General features: G+C 47.0%; 2 protein-coding genes across 2 annotated transcripts in view; both read left to right on the plus strand.

The window, feature by feature from the left end:
• dynlt2b (dynein light chain Tctex-type 2B) overlaps positions 1-24,788 on the plus strand; it is an 832,392-nt gene that overhangs the window by 396,895 nt on the left and 410,709 nt on the right. The gene's annotated exons all lie outside the window — the stretch shown is intronic.
• The window catches only part of LOC140389528 (growth hormone secretagogue receptor type 1-like), a 60,878-nt gene continuing 46,851 nt past the window's right edge, over positions 10,762-24,788 (plus strand). Inside the window, exons 1-2 of the mRNA XM_072473714.1 lie at positions 10,762-10,916; positions 12,924-13,911. Of these exons, the coding sequence (XP_072329815.1) occupies positions 13,131-13,911 (781 nt within the window). The 5' untranslated portion in view covers positions 10,762-10,916; positions 12,924-13,130. The remainder of the gene's footprint in view (positions 10,917-12,923; positions 13,912-24,788) is intronic.

Here is a 24,788-nt window from a genome sequence, read left to right on the forward strand (position 1 = left end):
GAGAGTGAAATCCAAGTAGGAGAATTGTTAACAGTTTAATAAATGTGTTAAAGCTATCTCCAAGTCTGAACCTTCCTTTGTCAGAGTGCACATCAAGGAAGCAGCTTATGCTACGTCAAGAGCAGAACAAAACATGATACCAAGGAGTGACTGTTTAGATCCATATATTTTCAACTCAGCAAACCGTGACAACCAGCAACAACACCCAGGCAAGGTGATCGAGATTCCGGTTCCACAGCGGCTCAGGTGCCACGGCAATCTCAGTGCAAACTGGCGTGCATTCAGGCAAAGGTTTGGGATCTTCCTGGTAGCAGCCGACCTACAAGATGTGGCCGATGCTGAAAAGACAGAGCTTCTGCTCACCATCGCGGGTGCAGGAGCAGAAGAAATCTTCAAAACATTCAAGTTCTCCAAAGGGCAAGACAAGAGTGAATTCCAGACAGTCCTGGACAAGTTTGAACGATACTGCGAGGAAAAGACAAAGAAACCAACAGAAAACGGTAAAAGAGGCGCCAATACGAGGCCGGGGTGGACGAGCATGGAACGACAATTTTGATTGGTGGCCATCTTGGAAAAGGTACCGCACATGCGCAGTTGAGAGAAATGCGCAAAGTAAAGGAACAGCGATCTGCGCCTGCGCAATCGCTTCCTACGCTCTACATTGCAAGCGTCGTGACGTCAGAGGCCCCGGACCACGCCCACTTAATGGGGACATGTCCCAAAACAAGAAAAAAAAATTCTGAAGCCTCAAAACAAGATTCTTTCACCTGGAACGACAGCACAATGTCTGAACTTCGACCAGTAGCTGACAGTAACCTCCACAGAACCCTGCAACAAGCAGTTAGCACCGCCCACAGAAATGATACAGTCCTTGAAGACTATGACTCAGACCTTGATTTCTTCTTTGGACATCGCGAGCCCAATGCCAGCTCCGACACAAAACGTGATGATATGGTCCTAGAAGACTACGGCTCAGACGATGATTTCATCATTGGAGATGGCGGCCCCAGTATCAAATCCGAACCGCAACGAGATGTGTTCTACAGTGAAGAATCCGACACAGACGGAAATGTGTTCTTCGGATTTGAGGATCTTCAGCTCAGCATATACGACATCCCGACTCGTGAGTGCAGGATTATGCTGCGTCCTGACACCAAGAGACAGAGAGTGGTACAAGCCCACAGAGAGTGGCCTGCTGCCACACAGAGAGTGGTCCACGCACCGCGAAGAGTCCCCGACTCCACACAGAGAGTGGTCCGCGCACCGCGAAGGGTCCCGACTCCACACAGAGAGTGGTCCGCGCACCGCGAAGAGTCCCCGACTCCACACAGAGAGTGGTCCGCGCACCACAAAGGGTCCTAGCCTCCACACAGAGAGTGGTGCGCGCACCGCGAAGAGTCCCCGACTCCACACAGAGTGGTCCACGCACCACAAAGGGTCCTAGCCTCCACACAGAAAGCGGTGAAAGACTCCACAGCGAGGCAACTGCACGTCTCCACACAGAAAATGACTCCAGTGACACAAACCTCCACAACGAACTCGTGGGCAGCCTCCACGATAGGAGAAACGCAAGACCCCAGAGCGCAGTCCTTGCATGAACAAGCAGTGATGACAGTCTCCACAGCGAGACCAATGCATGATTCCACACAAGGAACGCTGCAACACTCCACAGAGGGAGTGACACAAGCCTCCACAGTGAGCTCGTGGACGGACCCCACGATGGAAGCAACGCAAGACTCCAGAGCGCAGTCCTTGCATGAACGAGACCATGAAGGTCTAGCAACCTCCTCTGAGCAACCAGCAGCAGACAATGCAAGTCTGCCACGCTCAAGTGTACAGCAAGCAGACTCTGACAGTCTACCACACTCAAGTGCAAAGCAATAAGGCACTGAGGCTCTACCCACTGTCTGTGCGACAAGTGACGACGGCACCCCACTTCCCACACAAGATGTGCAACGTGACGGACCTCAGCTAGAATGTACAGTGGCACTCGACAATCACAGTGAGACTACTGGTGACTCCGGTGACCCCACGTTAATTCAAACCTCATCTGCTCGAGATTCTCCACAAGCAAATGCATTCCTGAATGTTTTGATTCCGGATGGGGAGCATCATGAAACTTCAGAAAATTCAAGTGAACCTGAAATGACTCCGGACGGGGAGCATCAAGAAACCAAAGCTGATTCAGCTGAACCAGAAAGGGCTCCAGATGGGGAGCATCGACAAGCCAAAACTGATTCAAGTAAGCCGGACATGACTCCAGACGGGGAGCGCCGCGATCCCAGGGACGGCACGCTCAAGGAAACAGCAGATGCCACAAAGCACGCTGACACGTGTAACTGTGAGAAGGACTCATATTATCCACAGAGTGTGGTCCTTGAGCGCAGCAAACACGACAACAAAACCAACCAACACAACAACAACATCAAAGACGCAAGAAGCGCACCAAAGGCAACAACGTCGGCAACAAGCACAACAAAAACAACACCAATGGAACTACGACTGGTACGACATGGTATAGCTCTGCAAATGAGGGACACTGTTACTGCTCAGCTCAGTACAATGACAGACCATGGCAGGACGATGCATCTTACCAATTCACATTTGCTGCACTACCAACAGGCAACCTGGCTTTCAGGACAGATGCCATCAAGAATTACCACCACAAGCATCGAAAGAAAGAACGAGTCCACCTCAGACAACGAAGTGATTTGACCATTTCTTTGTTCCTTACGCACAGGGGCACTGACGGCGTTGACAATGCCACCATCAACTCACCAACCAAACAAGAAAGACACTCGATCAGAATAATTCATGAACTTTGGACTCATGCATATGATTTGGACTTATTGTGTAATCATCACTCATCATGATTTGTACATGTCATCACTTATCTACCTAGTTTGTAACATTTTCTTTCACACTGTACAGAAAATATGTAACATGAGAAAAGGGGGGATGTGGTGATATGCATCACTGTAAGTACACAAGGGGTTAATGTAAATACACTTAGACTAGATAAACACTAGAGGGAGCACCAGAGACATCATGACACACAGACATTCAACCAATAGGCCGGTAAGAAAAGGACACGACCAATGGGCAGTCAAGCCACACATAGGGGTGCCACTACCACAAGGGTGCATTACACCAACCCATATATAAGGACACAGCACACATGATCTTCCTCTTTCTAGTGGAGACATTTAGTGAGTACAGAGAGGGTTGATTGAAACACATCACACCCACCACATGGATTGTAGCAGACTGGTTAGTCAGTCTGAGTAGCTATAGCAGGATTAAGAGGAGTGTCGAATCCAAGTAGGAGAATTGTTAACAGTTTAATAAATGTGTTAAAGCTAACTCCAAGTCTGGACCTTCCTTTGCCAGAGTGCACATCAGGGAAGCAGCTTATGCTACGTCAAGAGCATAACAAAATAAGCCATCCCCTTTTTTGGACCCGCCTCCAGCCCATGCTCCGCGCCTCCACCGGTCCGCCCCCCCGGCAGCCTCCACCCCAACTTCCTCTCTGTCCCTTAGCCCAAGTCCTTCCCTCGTCAGCAGAACATTTACCCCCTTCCCTCCCTAGTAACAACACTCTGTAACCCAACCCCTTTAATAAACCGAACATATGCACACCCCCCACTGCGCTTCTGTGAGCTAGCCCGCCCAGCTAGCTTGGTGCCCCTATCCCTGGCGCCGGATAGTCTCCCCCCTATTGTCCCCTCCCCACCCTCCCCCCACTCACACAAACATACTCCAACATCAAACAATCCCCACACAAATGCCCGACAGAAAAACACCAAAATCTAAACAAGCACACCTCCATCCCCCAACAGTGCAAATGAAAACCTTAACTCACTCAGCTCTACCGCTGGTCCCAAATCAATGCAAAATGCATTACAGCGTCCACAAAACGAAAAACGGGAAACTTTTTAAAAAAAGAACAGAAAAAAACCCAAAAAACCCCAAGAACTTTGCAGCAAAGTTCAGAAGTTCTCAGTCCACCACCAGTCCTTTCCTTTTCGCGAAATCCAGCGCGTCCTCAGGCGACTCGAAATAAAAGGGCTGTTCCTCGTGCATGATCAGAGATGGGCCGGATACAACAGTCCAAACTTCACCTTTTTATGAATGTGAGTTGTTGTATATGACAGTGAGTTGTTGTATATGAAAGTGAGTTGTTGCATATGAATGTGAGTAGTTGCATATGAATGTGAGTAGTATATGTATGTGAGTTGTATATGAATGTGAATTGTTGCATATGAAAGTGAGTTGATGTATATGAATGTGAGCTGTTTTTGTTGTATATGAATGTGAATTGTTGTATATGGAAGTGAGTTGTATATGAATGTGAGTTGTTGTATACCAATGGGAGCTGTTGTTGGAAATGAATGTGAGTTGTTGTATATGAAAGTGAGTTGTGTATGAATGTGAATTATTAAATATGAATGTGAGTTGTATATGAAAGTGAGTTGTTGTATATGAATGTGAGTTATTGTTGTACATGAACATGAGTTGTTGTATATGTGCATTGCTGTATAAGAACATGAGTTGTTGTATATGAATGTGAGTGGTTGAATATGAAAGTGACTTATTGCATATGAATGTGAGTTGTTGTATATGAATGTGAATGGTTGTATATGAAAGTGAATTGTTGTATATGAATGTGAGTTGCTGTATATGAATGTGAGTTGTTGTATATGAAAGTGAGTGGTTGTATATGAAAGTGAGTTGTTTATATGAATGTGAGTGATTGTTGTATATAAATGTGAAATGAAATGAAATGAAAATCGCTTATTGTCACGAGTAGGCTTCAATGAAGTTACTGTGAAAAGAAGCCCCTAGTCGCCACAGTCCGGTGCCTGTCTGGGGAGGCTGGAACGGGAATTGAACCGTGCTGCTGGCCTGCCTTGGTCTGCTTTAAAAACCAGCGATTTAGCCCAGTGAGCTAATGTGAGTGGTTTTATATGATTGTGAGTTGTATATGAATGGGAGTTGTTGATTATGAATATGGGTTGTTGTATATGAATGTGAGTGGTTGTATATGAAAGTGAGTTTTGTATATGAATGTCAGTGGGTGTGTATGAAAGTGAGTTGTTGTATATGAATGTGATGGTTGTGTATGAATGTGAGTTGTTGTATATGAAAATGAGTGGTTGTATATGAAAGTGAGTGTTTTTATGAATGTGGCTGGTTGTTGTATATGAATGTGAGTTGTTGTATATGAATTTGAGTTGTTGTATATGAATGCGAGTGGTTGTATATGAAAGTGAGTTGTTGCATATGAATGTGAGTGGTTGTATATGAAAGTGAGTTGTTGTATATGATTGTGAATTGGTGTATATGAATGTGAAAGGCTGTATATGAAAGTGTGCTGTTGTATATTAATATGAGTTGTTGTATATGAATGTGAGTGGTTGTATATGAAAGTGAGTTGCTGCATATGAATGTGAGTTGTTGTATATGAATGTGAATGGTTGTATATGAAAGTGAATTGTTGTATATGAATGTGAGTTGCTGTATATGAATGTGAGTTGTTGTATATGAAAGTGAGTGGTTGTATATGAAAGTGAATTGTTGTATATGAATGTGAGTTGCTGTATATGAATGTGAGTTGTTGTATATGAATGTGAGTGGTTGTATATGAAAGTGAGTTACTGCATATGAATGTGAGTTGTTCCATATGAATGTGAGTGGTTGTATATGAAAGTGAGTTGTTGTATATGAATGTGAGTTGTTGTATATGAATGTGAATGGCTGTATATGAAAGTGAATTGTTGTATATGAATGTGAGTTGTTGTATATGAAAGTGAGTGGTTGTATATGAAAGTGAGCTGTTGTATATGAATGTGAGTTGCTGTATATGAATGTGAGTGGTTGTATATGAAAGTGAATGGTTGTATATGAATGTGAATGGTTGTATATGAAAGTGAAATGTTGTATATGAATGTGGGTTTTTGTATATGAATGTGAGTGATTCTCTATGAACGTTAGTTGTTGTATATGAATGTGAGTTGTATATGAATGTGGGTGGTTGGATATGAAAATGAATGGTTGTATATGAAAGTGAGTTGTTTATATGAATGTGGGTGGTTGTTGTATATGAATGTGAGTTGTTGTGTATAAATGTCAGTTGTATATTAATGTGAGTGGTTGTTGTAAATGAATGTGAGTTGTTGTATATGAATGGGAGTTATTGTATGTGAATGTCAGTGGGTGTATATGAAAGTGAGTTGTTGTATATGAATGGGAGTTGTTGTATATGAATGCGAGTGGTTGTATATGAAAATGAGTGGTTGTATATGAAAGTGAGTTGTTGTATATGAATGTGAGTGGTTGTATACGAAAGTGAATTGTTTACATGAATGTGAGTGGTTGTACATGAATGTGAGTTGTTGTATATGAATGTGAGTGATTGCATATGAATGTGAGTGGTTGTATATGAAAGTGAGTTGTTTTATATGAGTGTGAGTTGTTGTATATGAATGTGAGTTGTTGTATATGAATGTGAGTGGTTGTATATGAAAGTGAGTTGTTGTATATGAATGTGAGTAGTTGTATATGAAAGTGAGTTGTATATGAGTGTGAGTTGTTGTCTATGAATGTGAGTTGTTGTATATGAATGTGAGTTGTTGTACATGAATATGAGTTGTTGTATATGAATGTGAGTGATTGTTGTATATGAATGTGAGTGGTTGTATATGAAAGTGACTTGTTGTATATGAGTGTGAGTCGTTTATATGAATGTGAGTTGTTGTCTATGAATGTGAGTTGTTGTATATGAATGTGAGTGATTGTTGTATACGAATGTGAGTGGTTGTATATGAAAGTGAGTTGTTGTATATGAGTGTGAGTTGTTGTATATGAATGTGAGTGGTTGTATATGAATGTGAGTGAATGTTGTATATGAATGTGAGTGGTTGTATATGAAAGTGAGTTGTTGTATATAAAAGTGAGTTGTTATATATGAGTGTGAGTTATTGTATATAAAAGTGAGTTGTTGTATATGAGTGTGAGTTGTTGAATATGAACGTGAGTGGTTGTATATGAATGTGAGTGATTGTTGTATATGAATGTGTTTGGTTGTATATAAAAGTGAGTTGTGTATATAAAAGTGAGTTGTATATGAGCTGTTGTATATAAAAGTGAGTTGTTGTATATGAAAGTGAGTTATTGTATATAAAAGTGAGTTGTTGTATATGAGTGTGAGTTGTTGTATATAAAAGTGAGTTGTTGTATATAAAAGTGAGTGGTTGTATATGAGTGTGAGCTGTTGTATATAAAAGTGAGTTGTTGTATATGGGTGTGAGTTGTATATAGAAGTGACTTGTTGTTTATGAAAGTGAGTTGTTGTATTTGAGTGTGAGTGGTTGTATATAAAAGTGAGTTGTATATAGAAGTGAGTGGTTGTATATAAAAGTGAGTTGTTGTATATGAGTGTGAGTTGTTGTATACGAAAGTGAGTTGTTTACATGAATGTCAGTGGTTGTACATGAATGTGAGTTGTTGTATATGAATGTGAGTGATTGCATATGAATGTGAGTGGTTGTATATGAAAGTGAGTTGTTTTATATGAGTGTGAGTTGTTGTCTATGAATGTGAGTTGTTGTATATGAATGTGAGTGATTGCATATGAATGTGAGTGGTTGTATATGAAAGTGAGTTGTTTTATATGAGTGTGAGTTGTTGTCTATGAATGTGAGTTGTTGTATATGAATGTGAGTTGTTGTATATGAATGTGAGTGGTTGTATATGAAAGTGAGTTGTTGTATATGAATGTGAGTAGTTGTATATGAAAGTGAGTTGTATATGAGTGTGAGTTGTTGTCTATGAATGTGAGTTGTTGTATATGAATGTGAGTTGTTGTACATGAATATGAGTTGTTGTATATGAATGTGAGTGATTGTTGTATATGAATGTGAGTGGTTGTATATGAAAGTGACTTGTTGTATATGAATGTGAGTGGTTGTATATGAAAGTGAGTTGTTGTATATAAAAGTGAGTTGTGTATATAAAAGTGAGTTGTATATGAGTTGTTGTATATAAAAGTGAGTTGTTGTATATGAAAGTGAGTTGTTGTATATAAAAGTGAGTGGTTGTATATGAGTGTGAGCTGTTGTATATAAAAGTGAGTTGTTGTATATGGGTGTGAGTTGTATATAAAAGTGAGTTGTTGTATATAGAAGTGACTTGTTGTTTATGAAAGTGAGTTGTTGTATATGAGTGTGAGTGGTTGTATATAAAAGTGAGTTGTATATAGAAGTGAGTGGTTGTATATAAAAGTGAGTTGTTGTATATGAGTGTGAGTTGTTGTATATAAAAGTGAGTTGTTGTATATAAAAGCGAGTTGTTGTAGATGAGTGTGAGTGGTTGTATATAAAAGTGAATTGTTGTATATAGAAGTGAGTGGTTGTATATAAAAGTGAGTTGTTGTATATGAGTGTGAGTTGTTGTATATAAAAGTGAGTTGTTGTATATGAGTGTGAGTGGGTGCATATAAAAGTGAGTTGTTGTATATAAAAGTGAGTTGTTGTATATAGAAGTGACTTGTGTATGAAAGTGAGTTGTTGTATATGAGTGTGAGTGGCTGTATATAAAAGTGAGTTGTTGTATATAGAAGTGACTTGTTGTATATGAAAGTGAGTTGTATATGAGTGTGAGTGGTTGTATATAGAAGTGAGTTGTTGTATATAGAAGTGACTTGTATATGAAAGTGATTTGCTGTATGTGAGTGTGAGTTGTTGTATATAAAAGTGAGTTGTATATAAAAGTGAGTTGTTGTATATGAGTGTGAGTTGCATATAAAAGTGAGTTGTTGTATATGAGTGTGAGTTGTTGTCTATAAAAGTGAGTTGTTGTATATGAGTGTGAGTTGTTGTATATAAAAGTGAGTTGTTGTATATGAGTGTGAGTTGTACATAAACGTGAGTTGTTGTATATGAGTGTTAGTTGTTGTATATAAAAGTGAGTTGTTGTATATGAAAGTGAGTTGTTGTGTATAAAAGTGAGTTGTTGTATATGAGTGTGAGTTGTATATAAAAGTGAGTTGTTGTATATGAGTGTGAGTTGTATATAAAAGTGAGTTGTTGTATATGAGTGTGAGTTGTTGTATATGAAAGTGAGTTGTTGTATATGAGTGTGAGTTGTATATAAAAGTGAGTTGTTGTATATGAGTGTGAGTTGTTGTATATGAAAGTGAGTTGTTGTATAAAGCAGCCTGTCTGTTTCAATCACAACCAGAGATTGGATTCTTAATTTGAGGAATCGCAGGAAAGTGTTGTGCAATGATTGACTGGAAATGTAATGTCCTTTATGTAACCTGCCCCGCTCTGACTATGCCAGTCACATGGACATTCGAATGCAATCTTTCTCTGAAGATCTTGGCAAATTCATTTGTCAGATCGGCACCGATCAATGTGGATCGGGAGCTATGAGGTCGAGGAAGGTTATCTCCGTAAATTTTCATTTTGTTCTTTAATAAGCTATTTATACGTTATTGTACAGAGCAGCTGGCTCTGTTCTCATTTGTACCAACTGTTTTCTGTATTGTTTAGTGCAATGCTAATGCTCTGCATTTCTGTAGCACCTTTCAACTCCCAAAGTGTGTTGTAACGTGGAAAACATGGCAGCCAATCAGCACACAGCAAGATCCCACGAACAGCAATGTGATAATGACCAGGTAATCAGTTGGAGAGAACTCACCTGTGCTGATTTGAAATAGTGACTGTCAGATCTTTTACTTCCACCTGGCAGGGCCTTACTTTAACATTTCTTCTGTAAGAAGGTATCTCCAACAACATCAGGAAAGTGAATCAAGTCTCCATAGTCCCAGGTGACCATCGGCTGCTTTGCCCTTTGAGGGGTGAGAGCTGACTGGCGGTGATTTAACCTGAGGGTCACCACACCTCAGGTGAGGGGCAAGGTTGAGAAGGTGGGGCCTTTATGGGTAAACCCAGCCAGTCCGGGGATTGAACCCGCGCTGTTGGCCTGGCTCTGCATCACCAACCAGCTGTCCAGCCAGCTGAGCTAAACCGGCCCCATAGCCTCAGTGCTGCCACTGGGACTGTCAGCCTATATATTTTGCAAAGCCTGTCTGGGGTCGTATCTAACTCATCAAAGAGAATCCCTACCGTGCAGAAGGAGACCATTCGGCCCATCAAGCCTGCACCGGCCCTTGCAAAGAGCATCCTACTTAAGCCCCCGCCTCCACCATATCCCAGTAATCTCACCTGACCTTTTAGACACTAAGGAGCTCAAAGCATTTACTCTGTTTTACTCTCTCCACATCGACTGTCAGATCTTCTGGGTATTTCCAGCACCCTGTTCACATTTTGGATTTCTAGCATTCACAGTATCTTGCTTTGATTTGAGAATCGGGAGACCGCTCAATGGGATCAGGCTTACCATCTGCAGCAACTTTATGGATTTAAGACCAACCCTGTATAAAACGCAGTAGAATTCATCAGTCAATCCCCTTGTTATCCCTCCATTTGTAACTTTTATTTCTCCACTAAGAGCAACTCTATTGAACAGCTTGTCTCCCTCCCCCTTCCTCAAACCTGCTACCCAGGATTTATAACTAGACACTATACACTAACCTTCACACACTGCATTTCCTCGCTCAGTCTCTCTCTCTCCCGCTCTCTCTCCTCTATAATTGTGTGCGAGTTAGCAGGGAATCTATCAGTCAGGAACTGCTACCTCCCTGGTCGGCTGTAGCAGACGGGTGCTCTATGTTTCTCCGTTAGGGGGATGGTATGAGACTGGGATCTGATTCATGTACCTTCCCCTGTGATTTTTGTACATGTGATAATTTCACACGAAACAACAGCACAGTTTGGTGTTTCAATGGATTAATGTTCACATTCAGAGTCGATGCAGAAAAGTGGACCAACTGGTTAAAATCTGGATAACAGGTAAAAATAAACTGTTTGCAGCTCAGAATACAGGCTGATTTTTTCATCTCAGATAATCTGAGGGATTTGCTACTTCATTATAGCTGCTTTGTTACTTTATCAATCTTCAATTTTAACTGGTCGATAATTTCCTCAATGGATTAATGACTTCACTCTCCAAGTTTTTTGTTTATTACAATAATTCTGTTGATGTTTGGTTATTCTTATCAGTTTTATTATGATTGCCTGGTTAATGTTTCCGCTTGTTTATTTTAGGTTTGAGCTTTGTAGTAACTGTCTGTCTCTGTCTCTGTCCCAATGTCAGCCTCTTTTTCTGTCTAACTGTCTCAGTCTCTTTGTCCTCCTTTGCTGTGTGGCTGTGTCTCAGCCTCTGTTTGTCTGGATTTGTCGGTCTATTTCTGTCTGTCCTCCTGTCTCAGCCTCTCCGTCTGTCTGTGTCAGCCGCCCTGTACTATTTGCTTTGTATCTACGTCTTGAACTTGAATATTTTCCTGAGCTTCTCTCTCAATCTTTGTCCTTGTCCCTGGGAAATAACCGACTTGATACTGTGAAAATTTCTGTTCATTTCAGGATCTGACTTTGTTTTGTGAATAAGTGGTTGCTTTTTTCTTTATTCATTCCAGCCCGGTTCAAATCCTAAACAGGATTTGAACTCCCACACCGGACAGGGAGCGGGTCTGGGACAGAGATTGGGTCTGGGCCAGGAAGGGGGGGTCTGAGACAGGGAGCACGTCCGAGACAGGGAGCGGATCTGGGGCAAAGATCTGTAGAGGGACAGGTAGTATTGAGGAAGCAGGGGGGCTGCAGAAGGACTTGGACAGGCCAGGAGAGCGGGCAATGAAGTGGCAGATGGAACACCATGTGGAAAAGTGTGATGTTATGTACTTTGCAAGGAGGAATTTAGGCATAGACTATTTTCTAAATGGGGAAATGCTTCGGAAAGCAGAAGCACAAAGGGACTTGGGAGTCCTTGTTCAAAATTCTCAAGGTTAACGTGCAGGATCGTCATGGCATTCAGTTAGGAAGGCAAATGCAATGTTAGCATTCATGTCGAGAGGGCTAGAATACAAGACCAGGGATGTACTTCTGAGGCTGTATAAGGCTGTGGTCAGACCCCATTTGGAGTATTGTGAGCAGTTTGCCCCGTATCTAAGGAAGGATGTGCTGGCCTTGAAAATGGTCCAGAGGAGGTTCACAAGAATGATCCCTGGAATGAAGAGTTTGTTGTATGAGGAACGGTTGAGGAGTCTGGGTCTGTATTTGTTAGAGTTTAGAAGGATGAGGGTGGATCCTATTGAAACTTACAGGATACTGCGAGGCCTTGGGGATAGAGTGGACGTGGAGAGGATGTTTCCACTTGTAGGAAAAACTAGAAGCAGAGGGCACAACCTCAGACTAAAGCGACTATCCTTTAAAACAGAGATGAGGAGGAATATCTTCAGCCAGAGGGTGGTGAATCTGTGAAACTCTTTGCCGCAGAAGGCTGTGGAGGCCAAATCGCTGAGTGTCTTTAAGACCGAGATAGATAGGTTCTTGATTAATAAGGGGATCAGGGGTTATGGGGGAAGGCAGGAGAATGGGGAAGAGAAAAATATCAGCCATGATTGAATGGCGGAGCAGACGTGATGGGCTGAATGGCCTAACTTTGCTCCTTTGTCTTATGGTCTTAGGGAGCGGGTCTGAAACAGGGAGCGAGTCCAGGATAGGGAGCGGGTCTGAGGCAGGGCGCGAGTCCGGGACAGGGAGGATAAAGGATAAAGAAGAGAAGAAGAGAAGGGAGATACAGAGAAGTGGAGATGGATAGATTGAATGATAGGGACAGATAGTTCAGTGACATGGACCTGCAGAGAAAAAGAGAGCGAGAAAGCGAGAAAGACAGAAAGGGAATAAAAGTTGTCGAGAAAGAGAACAGGATAGACAATGAGATCTGGTGCTAAGACCTGATGCTGGTTGGATTTGCACACTACTGGCTGCTGATGGTAATCTTCTCCCTCTTGTCCTTTGTAGATGGGATGTGACCAGAGGGACCTCCTGTCTCTGGGGTTTGGAAGTTTTGTCCACTTTCCCTGTGAAGTCTCCTGCAATGTCCTGTTTCCCCTTGGTGTAGTGATGGTGTGAGACCTGCCCAGCTATCTCCGCCATCATTACTGCGAGCCTCAAACTGCAATCACACCTCCCCCCAACTCTGACAGACCTACACCCCAGTGACTCAGCATGGCCAACCAATCCAGCAAGCTGAACTGTAGCCACAACTGCAGCCTGGACAACATGGACTATGCTGAAGATTACTTTGATTATCCTGTTAATGTGTTCCCAATTCCCATCCTGACTGGCATCACCGTTACCTGCACTCTCTTGGCGTTGATTGGCATCAGCGGGAATGCCATGACGATCCTGGTTGTGCTGAAGTTCAAGGGGATGAGAACCACCACTAACTTCTATCTGTCCAGCATGGCCTTCTCCGACCTCTTCATTTTTGTCTGTATGCCTCTGGATTTGTACCGAATTTGGCAATACCGGCCCTGGAACTTTGGGACCCTGCTCTGTAAGCTATTCCAGTTTGTCAGCGAGAGCTGCACTTACTCCACAATCCTCAACATCACTGCCCTGAGTGTGGAGAGATACTTTGCCATTTGCTTCCCGCTCAAGGCTAAAGTGGTCATCACGAAGGGCAGAGTCAAAGGGCTCATCTTTTCCCTGTGGTCAGTGGCGTTTGTCAGCGCTGGGCCCATCTTTGTGCTGGTTGGGGTCGAGCACATGAATGGAACCGACCCCTTGCTGACCAACGAGTGCAAGGCGACAGAGTACGCGGTCAAGTCAGGCCTCCTGAACATCATGGTGTGGGTGTCCAGCATCTTCTTCTTTCTGCCTGTCTTCTGCCTGTCGATACTCTACAGCCTAATTGGGAGGAAGCTGTGGCAACGGAAAAAGGAGAGTCTCAGGCCCAGCATCAGTAGCAGAGAGAGGAACAACAAGCAGACGGTGAAAATGCTCGGTAAGTGGCGAGAGAAAGAACCTCAGGATATCCTGAAACCCTCTGCAGCCAATGAAGTACACTTAAAGTCTGATAACTGTTCTAACGTAGGAAAATGGCAGCCAATTTGTGCACAGCAAGCTCCCACAAACAGCAATGTGATAATGGCCGGATTATTTGTTATTTTTAATGATGCTGGTTGAGGGAGAACCCTTATCTTTGCTCTCATACCATGGGATCATTGGCATCCACCTGAACTAGCAAGCAGAGAGTTATTGTAATGCTTTGTACAAAGGATAGCTCCCACAACAGTGTTGCACACCCTCAGTTGGGTACAACAGCTGAGTACAACAGTGTTGTACTCCCTCAGCACTGCACTGGGACAAGATATTCCTGCGGGCCTGAAAGTAAGAATTGGAGCCAATATTTACACACTTCAAAGCATTTATTTACAGAGATACACATCACAAGCAGGCACCTCCTATACCACCAACCACACTTTTAGTCTATTCCTATTCATAGGAACACAAATCATAGAATTTACAGTGCAGAAGGAGGCCATTCAGCCCATCGAGTCTGCACCGGCTCTTGGAAAGAGCGCCCTACCCAAGGTCCACACCCCACCCTATCCACATAACTCAGTAACCCCACCCAATACTAAGGGCAATTTTGGCCACTAAGGGCAATTTAGCGTGGCCAATCCACCTAACCTGCACGTCTTCGGACTGTGGGAGGAAACCGGAGCACCCGGAGGAAACCCACGCACACACGGGGAGGACGTGCGGACTCCGCACAGACAGTGACCCAAGCCTGGAATTGAACCTGGGACCCTGGAGCTGTGAAGCAATTGTGCTATCCACAAGGCTACCGTGCTGCCCTCTGAATCCCTAGTGAATGCCCACGGGATACATAAACCCAGGCACACCTAACAGCGAGTGCCAGCCCAGGTTCCTTTGCTTAAGTTTCTGACTGCAACTTGAACCCACCCTTCCATGGGTCAGAAGTCAGAGTGCGATCCACCAAGCTACACCTGACACTAGGCAGAGAGACTGCACGCTCATCGCTATTGCTTTTGTTTTGACAGTGGAAAATACTTTTAGATTATTGCCTCGGCGGGTGCAGCTCCAACTATACTCAAGAATCTCAACACTGTCCAGCACAAAACAACCTGCTTGATTGGCACCCCACCCACCACCTTAAACATTCACTCCCTCCACCACTGCCACACTGTAGCAGCCGTGTGCACCATCCACAAGATGCACAGCAGGAACTCACCAAGGCTCCTTCAACAGCACCTTCCAAACCTGCCACCTCTATCACCCGGAAAGACAAGGGTATTCGGCACATGTGAACACCCCCCCCCCCCCCCCCCCCGCCAGCCCCCCCGCCCCCCCCCCCCCTGCCAGTTCCCCTCCAAGTTACGCATCATCCTGACTTGGAATCTTATTGCCCTCCCTTCACTAAGAGCACTGTGGCTGAACCCACAACAGGTAAACTGCAACGGTTCAAGCGGGCAGCTCACCACCATCTTCTCAAGGGCAATTAGGGATGGGTCACAACCGTTGGCATCGTCAGTGGCGCCCACTTCCCGTTGAAGAGAAAATAAATCCAACAGATAGAACGTCAAACAGTGCAACACCCCTCAGTACGTTAGCTGGGGTATTAACCTAGATTATGGGCTCAAGTTTCTGGAAAGATTTTTGAGCCCTCCACCTTCCAACTCAGAGGTGAGAATGCTACCCACTGACCCACTGTTGACACCATAAATAAAGCGTTAGAAACATCAAATTTGTGCCTAATTCTACATAATTGCGTTCTGAAATATGAACTGAGTGGACTGTTTATAATATATGCTGTGTGACGACTAGCGTTAAATTGACCAGGGGTGGGATTCTCCGACCCCCCGCCGGGTCGGAGAATTGCCGGGGGCTGGCGTGAATCCCGCCCCCGTCGGTTGCCGAATCTGGAGATTCGGCGGGGGCGGGAATCGTTGGCCCCCCCCCCCCCCCCCCCCCCCCCCCCCGGGATTCTCCGGCCCAGATGGGCCGAAGTCCCGCTGCTGGAACGCCTGTCCCCCCCCCCGGCGTGGATTAAACCACCTCTCTTACCGGCGGGACAAGGCGGCGCAGGCGGGCTCCGGGGTCCTGGGGGGGGGGCTCGGGGCGATCTGGGCCCGGGGGGTGCCCCCATGGTGGCCTGGCCCGCGATCGGGGCCCACCGATCCGCGGGCGGGCCTGTGCCGTGGGGGCACTCTTTTCCTTCCGCCTTCGCCACGGTCTCCACCATGGTGGAGGCGGAAGGGACCCCTCCACTGCGCATGCGCGGGGATGCCGTGAGCGGCCGCTGACGCTCCCGCGCATGCGCCGCCCGGCAATGTCATTTCCGCGCCAGCTGGCGGGGCACCAAAGGCCTTTCCCGCCAGCTGGCGGGGCGGAAATCAGTCCGGTGCGGGCCTAGCCCCTCAAGGTGAGGGCTCGGCCGCTCAAGATGCGGAGGATTCCGCACCTTTGGGGCGGCGTGATGCCGGACTGATTTGCGCCGTTCTTGGCGCAGGTCGACGGACATCGCGCCGATTACGGAGAATTTTGCTCCTTGTCTCTGAATAAAACTCTGTCCTTGAGTAGCTTGTTCATGACCTTTCCTTGATAATTCTCCGGGAGATTTGCTGAGGAAGGTGACAAGCTTCGAACTCAGGACAGAAGCAAATTCAACACAGGGGGTGGGATTTATCCATCCCGCCTGCCCGCCCCAAGACCCAAAATCCCCGCCTGTGTCCCGCGGACCTTTAAATGGTGCATCCCGCCTGTGACAATTCCCACAGTGGGCGGGACCACAGAATTTAGACTCCCAGGGCGAAATTCTCCCCCAACGGCGGGATGCCCGCCGACTGGCGCCAAAGCCGGCGCCAATCAGACGGGCATCGCGCCGGCAAAAAGGTGCGGAAGTCTCCGCATCTTTGGCGGCCTAGCCCCAACATTGAGGGGCTAGGCCGACGCTGGAGGGATTTCCGCCCCGCCAGCTGGCGGAAATGGCGTTTGTTGCCCCGCCAGCTGGCGCGGAAATGCGGCGCATGCGCGGGAGAGTCAGCGGCCGCTGTCAGTTTCCCAGCGCATGCGCGGGAGCGTCAGCGGCCGCTGTCAGTTTCCCGCGCATGCGCAGTGGGGAGAGTCTCTTCCGCCTCCGCCATGGTGGAGGCCGTAGCGGAGGCGGAAGGGAAAGAGTGCCCCCACGGCACAGGCCCGCCCGCGGATCGGTGGGCCCCGATAGCGGGCAGACCACTGTGGGGGCACCCCCCCCGGGTCAGATCGCCCCGCGCCCCCCCCCAGGACTCCGGAGCCCGCCCACGCCGCCTGGTCCCGCCGGTAAATACCAGGTTTGATTTACGTCGGCGGGACAGGCAATTCCTGGGCGGGACTTCGGCCCATCCGGGCCGGAGAATCCAGCGGGGGGTCCCGCCAACCGGCGCGGCCGGATTCCCGCCCCCGCCCAATCTCCGGGAGCGGAGACTTCGGCGGGGGCGGGGGCGGGATTCACGGCGGCCAACGGCCATTCTCCGACCCGGCGGGGGGTCGGAGAATGACGCCCTCAGTGTCCAACTTTAGATGTGATTCACAATTGGACAGCACACACTGAACAATCCTAAGTGTTCTAAGATTTACACTAACAACCAATCTAAAATAAAAGCAAATTATTGTGGCAGCTGCAAAGCTGAAATAAAAAACAGGAAATGTTGGAAACCCAGAAGGTCTGGTAGCATCTGTGGAGAGAATCAGGTGTTTCACAACTCTGTTTCTCTCTGCACAGATGTTACCTGATGAGTGCGAAATGAAAAGCTTCGACAGGATGTCTCAACAAGATTCAGGGTTAGGAATTGTTGGAGCAATTTGGAATGTCGGTGGGGTTAACGATCCGAAAGCAACACCACCAACATTGAAAACATTTAATGGATGTATTTCAAACAAATGTGTCTCTGGGTGTAAGTAACACCGGTAAAGGCAGCATTTACTACACGTGAGATGGTGGTGATGAGCTGCCTTCTTGAATAGCTGCAGTCCCTGAGGTGTAGGTACACCCAGTGTGCTGTTTGGGAGGAAATTCTAAGATCTTCACCCAGCGACAGTGAAGGAACGACAATATATTTCCAAGTCAGGGCGGTGGGTGATTTGGAGGGGAACTTCCAGGTGGAGGTGTTCCCAGGTATCATCTGCCCTTCTCTATCCAGGTGGTAGTAGTCATGGGTCCTTCAAGGGAGCCTTGCTGGTGTGCATCTGGTAGACAGTTCACACTGCAGCCATGGTTCAGAGGTGAGGGAGCGAATGATGCAAATGTGATCTCTGGGTGGGAGGCATTGCAGCACAGTGGTTAGCACTGTTGCTTCCCAGCACCAGGGTCCCAGGTTCGATTCCCGGCTTGGGACACTGTCTGTGCGGCGTCTGCACGTTCTCCCCGTGTCTGCTCCGGTTTCCTCCCACATGCCCTGAAAGAGGTGCTTGTTAGGTGAATCGGACATTCTGAATTCTCCCTCTGTGTACCCGAACAGGCGCCGGAATGTGGCGACTAGGGGCTTTTCATAGTAACTCCATTGCAGTGTTAATGTAAGCCTACTTGTGACAATAAAGATTATTATTATAGTGGCGAAGAAGGGCAGCATGCGGCACAGTGATTAGCACTGCTGCCTACGGCGCCGAGGTCCCAGGTTCGATCCCGGCTCTGGGTCACTGTCCGTGTGGAGTTTGCACATTCTCCCCATGTTTGCGTGGGTTTCACCCCCACAACCCAAAGATGTGCAGGGAGGGGGGATTGGCCACGCTAAATTACCCCTTAATTGGAAAAAAAATAATTGCGCACTCTAAAAAAAATTTTTTTTTAATTGTAGTGGCGAAGGTGCTACATTGTCAGAGGGTCAGTACTGAGGGAGTGCCGCACTGTCAGAGGGTCAGTACTGAGGGAGTGCTGCAGTGTCAGAGGGTCAGTACTGAGGGGGCGCCGCACTGTCAGAGGGTCAGTACTGAGGGAGTGCCGCACTGTCAGAGGGTCAGTACTGAGGGAGTGCCGCACTGTCAGAGGGTCAGTGCTGAGGGAGTGCCGCACTGTCAGAGGGTCAGTGCTGAGGGGGTGCCGCACTGTCAGAGGGTCAGTACTGAGGGAGTGCTGCACTGTCAGAGGGTCAGTGCTGAGGGAGTGCCGCACTGTCAGAGGGTCAGTACTGAGGGAGTGCTGCACTGTCAGAGGGTCAGTGCTGAGGGAGTGCCGCACTGTCAGAGGGTCAGTACTGAGGGAGTGCCGCACTGTCAGATGGTCAGTACTGAGGGAGTGCCGCACTGTCAGAGGGTCAGTACTGAGGGAGTGCTGCACTGTCGGAGGGTCAGTACTGAGGGAGTGCTGCACTGTCAGAGGGTCAGTACTGAGGGAGTGCCGCACTGTCAGAGGGTCAGAACAGAGGAAGCGCCGCACTGTCAGAGGGTCAGTACTGAGGGAGTGCCGCACTGTCAGAGGGTCAGTACTGAGGGAGTGCTGCACTGTCAGAGGGTCAGTACTGAGGGAGTGCTGCACTGTCGGAGGGTCAGTCCTGAGGGAGTGCTGCACTGTCAGAGGGTCAGCCCTGAGGGAGTGCCGCACTGTCAGAGGGTCAGTACTGAGGCCGCACTGTCAGAGGTTCAGTACTGAGGGAGTGCCGCACTGTCAGAGGGTCAGTATTGAGGGAGTGCTGCACTGTCAGAGGGTCAGTACTGAGGGAGTGCTGCACTGTCAGAGGGTCAGTCCTGAGGGAGTGCTGCACTATCAGAGGGTTAGTACTGAAGGAGTGCTGCACTGTCGGAGGGTCAGTACTGAGGGAGTGCTGCACTGTCAGAGGGTCAGTCCTGAGGGAGTGCTGCACTGTCAGAGGGTCAGTACTGAGGGAGTGCCGCACTGTCAGAGGGTCAGTACTGAGGGAGTGCTGCACTGTCAGAGGGTCAGTAGTGAGGGAGTGCTGCACTGTCAGAGGGTCAGTACTGAGGGAGCGCTTCACTGTCAGAGGGTCAGTACTGAGAGAGTGCCACACTGTCAGAGGGTCAGTACTGAGGGAGTGGTGCACTGTCAAAGGGTCAGTACTGAGGGAGTGCTGCACTGTCAGAGGGTCAGTAGTGAGGGAGTGCTGCACTGTCACAGTGTCAGTACTGAGGGAGCGCTGCACTGTCAGAGGGTCTGTACTGAGGTAGTGCTGCACTGTCAGAGGGTCAGTACTGAGGGAGCGCTGCACTGTCAGATGGTCAGTACTGAGGGAGTGCTGCACTGTCAGAGGTTCAGTAATGAGGGAGTGCTGCACTGTCAGAGGGTCAGTACTGAGGGAGCACTTCACTGTCAGAGGGTCAGTACTGAGGGAGTGCTGCACTGTCAGAGGTTCAGTAATGAGGGAGTGCTGCACTGTCAGAGGTTCAGTAATGAGGGAGTGCTACACTGTCAGAGGGTCAGTACTGAGGGAGCACTTCACTGTCAGAGGGTCAGTACTGAGAGAGCACTTCACTGTCAGAGGGTCAGTACTGAGGGAGTGCTGCACTGTCAGAGTGTCAGTACTGAGGGAGTGCTGCACTGCCAGAGGGTCAGTACTAAGGGAGCGCTGCACTGTCAGATGGTCAGTACTGAGGGAATGCTGCACTGTCAGAGGTTCAGTAATGAGCGAGTGCTACACTGTCAGAGGGTCAGTACTGAGGGAGCACTTCACTGTCAGAGGGTCAGTACTGAGGGAGTGCTGCACTGTCAGAGGTTCAGTAATGAGGGAGTGCTGCACTGTCAGAGGGTCAGTACTGAGGGAGTGCTGCACTGTCAGAGGTTCAGTACTGAGGGAGCACTTCACTGTCAGAGGGTCAGTACTGAGGGAGTGCTGCACTGTCAGAGGGTCAGTACTGAGGGAGTGCTGCACTGTCAGAGGATCAGTACTGAGGGAGTGCCGCACTGTCAGAGGGTCAGTACTGAGGGAGCGCTGCACTGTCAGAGGGTCAGTACTGAGGGAGTGCTGCACTGTCAGAGGATCAGTACTGAGGGAGTGCCGCACTGTCAGAGGGTCAGTACTGAGGGAGTGCTGCACTGTCAGAGGGTCAGTACTGAGGGAGTGCTGCACAGTCAGAGGATCAATACTGAGGGAGTGCTGCACTGTCAAAGGGTCAGTGTTAACATAAAAAAATCCCATGGTGGTATCTGGGGAATAACAGGGTTGCTACCATTGGTGGCCAGGGTCATGTTTATATCTCAACCACCATCAGTTCTGTGGGAGCTTTCTGTGCACAAATTAACTGCTGTGATTCCAACATTGTAACAGTGACTACATTAGAAAGAATACTTCTTGTCTGTAAAGCACTCTGTACAGCCCTGCAGTTGCTAAAGACATTGCGGAAAAGCAAGTGTTCTCTTTCTTTCTGGTTGAACAATGGACTGAGGCAGTAAATGTGATCATGCTGCTTTGTGCAAAGGAATATACAGATTGATGGGCCATATCTTGAGGTTGTAATGATGGTGAATCTCTTCGTGTTTTCGGTCATTATTCTGTGAAACAGACAGCAACTCCTGGCATCTGCTCCTGTGCAGATCACTGTGGAAAACCAGACTTGATCTCCCTGCTCGCTCCAGGATATAACAGTGGTGTCCTAGCGGAAAGAAATCTCAGAAATCATTCGCTTTGCTGTGCACTGCCAGTTTTTACACACTTTCAGAACCCTTTCAAATCTCTCCCATTGTGATAAAAAAAGCAAAGGTTTTTTATGTTTGCTGTTATATTTCAGCTTCTTGTGTGCATTGCAATCTTTAGTTTGCTTTCTGAGAAATTATGAAAAAATAGATAGATAGATAAATAGATAGATAGATACAGAAAGATAGATAGACAGATAGATAGAGGTAGATACAGGAAGATAGATAGATAGATAGCTGATAGATGGATAGATAGATAGATAGATTCATATGTATATCGATAGATAGATAAAAAGATAGATAGATAGATGGATAGATAAATAGATGGATAGATAAATAGATGGATAGATAGATGGATAGATAGGTGGATGGATAGATAGCTAGATAGATAGATAGAGGTAGATACAGGAAGATAGATAGATAGATAGATAGATAGAGGTAGATACAGGAAGATAGATCGACAGATAGATAAATAGATAGATAGATAGATAAACAAACAGACAGATACACAAACAGACAGCTAGATAGATAGACAGACAGACAGGCAGACGGCAGACAGACAGCTAGATAGAGAGACAGACAGACAGGCTGACGGCAGACAGACAGATAGATAGATAGAGGTACATACAGGACGATAGATAGATAGATAGATAGATTCATATATAGATAGATAGATAAATAGATAGATAGATAGATTGATAGAGGTGAATACAGGAAGATAGATAGATAGATAGATTCATATATAGATAGATAGATAAATAGATAGATAGATAGTTAGATAGATAGATAGATAGATAGATAAATAGATAGATAGATAGATTGATAAAGGTAAATACAGGAAGATAGATAGATAGATAGATTCATATATAGATAAATAGATAGATAGATAGATAGTTAGATAGATAGTTAGATAGATAGAGGCAATCATTATGGTGGCATTTCAATGTGCAATTAATTACAGAATAGAAATTATTCTACTGCAATCTGTATTTTGTATTTAAGTCCATAAGTCAGATGTTGTCAAATTGACTTCTCAAACGTTTACACACCAGTTGTACGTTTTGTAACGTTGGGGATTGCGCTGTCTTGTAGTCCTTCACTAGCTGATTAGTGGAATGGTGTATTTTCTCCTTAATTCCATCGCAGGTTTACTTTTTCCTGTGATTGTGGCAGGAGACAGTGGCAATGGGAGCTGGGATTCCTGAAATTTGTACGTGAGATTCTGAATGGACTTGACAAGGTGGACGTGGAAAGGATGTTTCCTCTTGTGGGCGAGTCCAGAACGAGAAGGCACTGTTTTAAAATTAGGGGTCGAGCTTGAAGGGCAGAGGTGAGGCAAATTCTTTTCTCTCAGAGGGTTGTGTGACTTTGGAACTCTCTACTTCAGAAGGTGGTTGGTGAGAGGGGGGGAGAGGGTCACTGGATATTTTAAAGGCAGAGGTAGATAGGTCCTGTTAGGCAAGAGACTTAAAGGTTATCGGGGTAGATGGGAATGTGGAATTCGAAACACAAACAGATCGGCCATGATCTTATCGAATGGCAGAGCAGGCTCGAGGGGCCGAATGGCCTATTCTGCTCCTAATTTGAATGTTCGTAATTTTTACCCAGGAGGTGAAAGTTTAAATCGATACTTTATACTTGCTGGTTTGCTGCCTGTGAGAATTCTTCCATGCGATTGGCTGACTAGCTTGCTTGCTGACACCATTGTTGCTGGACGCCAGGGATCCACAATTTCCCATGCTGGAACTACATGAATATCAGGAAAGGTAAAATCCTGACCACAGAGACCTCTGGATGTTCGTGGACAGTCTTCCTCAAGGTCAGCAGTCAACGCCAGTGGACGGCCACAGAATCCGGGCCAGTAATATTTGACGATTCACACTGGCAGTTGCACTTTTTACAAACAAATCCTTTTGGTATTTATCAACTCGCTCTGCCCTGCTCAACCCTTCAACCCTTTACTGAAGCAAGAGCCACTGGACAATGAGTTAGTAGAATGATACCAGAACTGAGCGGTTACAACCACCAGGAAAGATTGAACAGGCTGCGAACGAAAAGGGGAGGTTGAGGGGGGCTCTTTAAACTCTTTAAAATTATGAACGGTTTTAATTGTGTCGATGTAGAGATGATGTTTTGACTTGCAGGTAGATCTGGGCTCGGGGGGCCATGAATACAAGACTGATGTGAGTAAATCCCATGGGAATTCAGGAGAAATATCTTTTACCCAGAGAATGGAGAGAATGTGGAAGTCACTCCCACAGGGAGTGGGGAGAAGTAGGGAGTGAATGTGGGACTCGCTCTCACGGGGAGTGGGGTGAATGTGGGACTCGCTCCCACGGGGAGTCGGGTGAATGTGGGACTCGCTCCCACAGGGAGTGGGGAGAATGTGGGACTCGCTCTCACGGGGAGTGGGGTGAATGTGGGACTCGCTCTCACGGGGAGTGGGGTGAATGTGGGACTCGCTCCCACGGGGAGTCGGGTGAATGTGGGACTCGCTCCCACGGGGAGTGGGGTGAATGTGGGACTCGCTCCCACGGGGAGTGGGGTGAATGTGGGACTCGCTCCCACAGGGAGTGGGGAGAATGTGGGACTCGCTCCCACGGGCAGTGGGGTGAATGTGGGACTCGCTCCCACAGGGAGTGGGGGGAATGTGGGACTCGCTCCCACGGGGAGTGGGGGGAATGTGGGACTCGCTCCCACGGGAAGTGGGGGGAATGTGGGACTCGCTCCCACAGGGAGTGGGGAGAATGTGGGACTCGCTCCCACGGGGAGTGGGGGAGAATGTGGGACTCGCTCCCACGGGGAGTGGGCTGAATGTGGGACTCGCTCCCACGGGGAGTGGGGGGAATGTGGGACTCGATCCCACACGGAGTGGGGTGAAGTGGGATTTGCTCCCACAGGGAGTGAGGAGAATGTGGGACTCGATCCCGAAGGGAGTGGGGAGAATGTGGGACTCGCTCCCACAGGGAGTGGGGAGAGTGTGGGACTCACTCCCATGGAGAGTGGGGAGAATGTGGGACTCGCTCCCACAGGGAGTGGGGAGAATGTGGGACTCGCTCCCATGGGGAGTGGTGAGAATGTGGGACTCGCTCCCACAGGGAGTGGGGAGAATGTGGGACTCGCTCCCACAGGGTGTGGGGAGAATGTGGGACTCGCTCCCACAGGGAGTGGGGAGAATGTGGGACTCGCTCCCACGGGGAGTGGGGAGAATGTGGGACTCGCTCCCACAGGGAGTG

The sequence above is a fragment of the Scyliorhinus torazame genome, chromosome 14, assembly GCF_047496885.1.
Source record: "Scyliorhinus torazame isolate Kashiwa2021f chromosome 14, sScyTor2.1, whole genome shotgun sequence".
NCBI classification, from domain to species: Eukaryota; Metazoa; Chordata; class Chondrichthyes; order Carcharhiniformes; family Scyliorhinidae; genus Scyliorhinus; species Scyliorhinus torazame.